The 2,141-nt window shown below is 47.0% G+C and overlaps 1 protein-coding gene across 2 annotated transcripts in view; it reads left to right on the top strand.

The window, feature by feature from the left end:
* Positions 1 to 877: 877 nt before the first annotated feature.
* Positions 878 to 2,141, top strand: part of LOC119269476 (selT-like protein) — a 4,193-nt gene continuing 2,929 nt past the window's right edge. Inside the window, exons 1-2 of one of the 2 annotated variants that reach the window (XM_037551312.1) lie at positions 878 to 1,149; positions 1,244 to 1,305. In XM_037551312.1, coding sequence (XP_037407209.1) covers positions 967 to 1,149; positions 1,244 to 1,305 — 245 coding nt within the window. In that variant the 5' untranslated portion in view covers positions 878 to 966. Of the gene's footprint in view, positions 1,150 to 1,234; positions 1,306 to 2,141 lie in introns of both variants that reach the window. The other variant, XM_037551311.1, reaches the window with a different exon arrangement.

Here is a 2,141-nt window from a genome sequence, read left to right as displayed (position 1 = left end):
CCGGATCGTGAAGACGTACGACTACATCAACCGTGTTGTCATAACGCTTTCTCTTACGGTCTACGAGGGTACGTGGACAACACTCTCCCCTCTCGTTGCTATGCATCGCCTAGATAGATCTTGCGTGCGCGTAGGATTTTTTTAAAATTACCGCGTTCCCTAACACAAATTTACTTCCACGAGAAGTTGTGCTTCTTTAAACCGGATTTCTTACGTGTTTTTTTTCCTTTTTGGGGAAGCACAACTGTACTTTTCGTGGAGGCAAGGATTTACTTTCGTGACCGTGCTTCTTGAAAAAGAAAAAACATATTTTTTATTCCATGAGAAGAAGCACACGTTTGCTTCACGTGGTGGCACATATTTGCTTTTCGTGGAGACACAAATTTGATTCTCGAAAAAGGAAAAAGAAGTAAAGAAAAAACCGTGCTTCCGGCTCTTTTTTTTCCGGGTATTTTCATGAAAAAAGATTCATCGAAACCTATTAACATGTGGTCTAGTTTAAGAATATTGATGCGAGAAATTCAATAGTGAAAGTGATTTGGGATTTGGACGCACGAGTCAAGAGAGAAACCATTTTGAATAAACAAATCTACGGAAAAAGAAATTCAAGGTTGCGGCAAGTGACGCATGCAGTGAACCAATTGTCAGCGTGACAAGGTGTGAGTGACTTTGTAAGGAGTACCTCTTAATTTAACTTGTGATGATTTCGTCCATTATGTCTATCTTATTCTTTTATGACAAGGTAGTTTATCTTGTGGGCCGGGCCTACCATATCAGTCACGGACAATTCGTCCTGCCCGTTCAGGCCCAAGTGGAGCCAGGCCCGGCGAGCCACACAAAATTCCTAGCATTTCTTGAAAAAAAACCATAAAATTCCTAGCCCCCTGCGGCGGTCGTCGTCGAGTCCTTTCTTTCTTCCCCGCGGAGGACGGAGCAGAGCAGAGCGACGCAGCGAGCGCAGCCGCCATGGACCGCGTGCAGCTCGTGCTCCTGGGCCTCCCCATCCTCCTCTTCTGCTCCGACGTCGTCACGCTCTTCGCGCCGCAGCCGCCGGCGGCCCCCAAGCCCCACCGCCACCCCCAGCCTGCCGCCGGCGCCTTCCAGCCTGGTGACTCCTCCCCCGACGCCGCCGATTCCGCGCAGTTGGCGGTAAGTCTAGCCTTCTCCTGGATCCAGTGCCAGTTCGGTTCCCGGATCTGACTGAAGCGGGACGATCTCATGTGCCTTTTCGTAGGAGGCGCAGGTGGATGGACCTGGCTCCGGCACCACAGTCGAGTTGAAGTTCTGCGCGTCCTGCTCCTACAAGTAATTCCACACATACTCTTGCTTCCGTGTTAAATTCAGAGATCAAATCCAAGAAATTTTGTTAGATTTTTTCACCGGAACTGATGGTTGTGATACACACTGTGGCCGTTGACCATACTGAGACCTAACGTTTCATCACTAATGTCCAAATTGTGAGGCCCCAAAGTAAGCCCATGTGTGTAATTTGGTTAGTGTAGAACACCCATCACATGACAGCCAGTCAACTGAGCTCCACTTTGCTTGACTGATGTTGAGAGCTCAGATCTCAAAATCTTCATAATGATGTGAACCGGCTACAATTATCACACCTAAGCAATATGAAGGATCTTCAGAATTGAGACCGGTATGTGCTTTAGGAAATCTGATTGAAATTTTGTTAACTAGATATTCTGTAGCGTTTGCCTATTTCCTAACTGCACGATTGTAATCCCTAATCTCACGTGATTTGTTGTTGTACCTGCCTTGTATGTCACACATGTACTCTCTATAGCATGATGTAATAGTTGCGTCCGCTTTGCTATTCTCTACCAGCGTCTGTGTGGACATCCTCCAAAATACTCCGACCTTCGGGTTTTTGGGCTTTCGGCTGTCTGTGGTACCCCAACCTATCTGCCAGTACCAACCAACAAGCTCTCGCATCAAACCACAGCTTGTGTCTTCCTTGGTTATCCTTCCTCACACAAAGGCTATCACTGCCTCAACCTCTCTATTTCATCTCGCCATTATTTCTTGGCACGTCTACACTGATGAATCTATTTTCTTTTATGCTACCACCCTTGATCTCTACCGACACGAGCGGGTTGCTCTACTTTCTTGTAGACTTTATCAGCACCACT

The sequence above is a fragment of the Triticum dicoccoides genome, chromosome 3A, assembly GCF_002162155.2.
Source record: "Triticum dicoccoides isolate Atlit2015 ecotype Zavitan chromosome 3A, WEW_v2.0, whole genome shotgun sequence".
NCBI classification, from domain to species: Eukaryota; Viridiplantae; Streptophyta; class Magnoliopsida; order Poales; family Poaceae; genus Triticum; species Triticum dicoccoides.
This window is presented reverse-complemented; position numbering and strand designations above follow the sequence as displayed.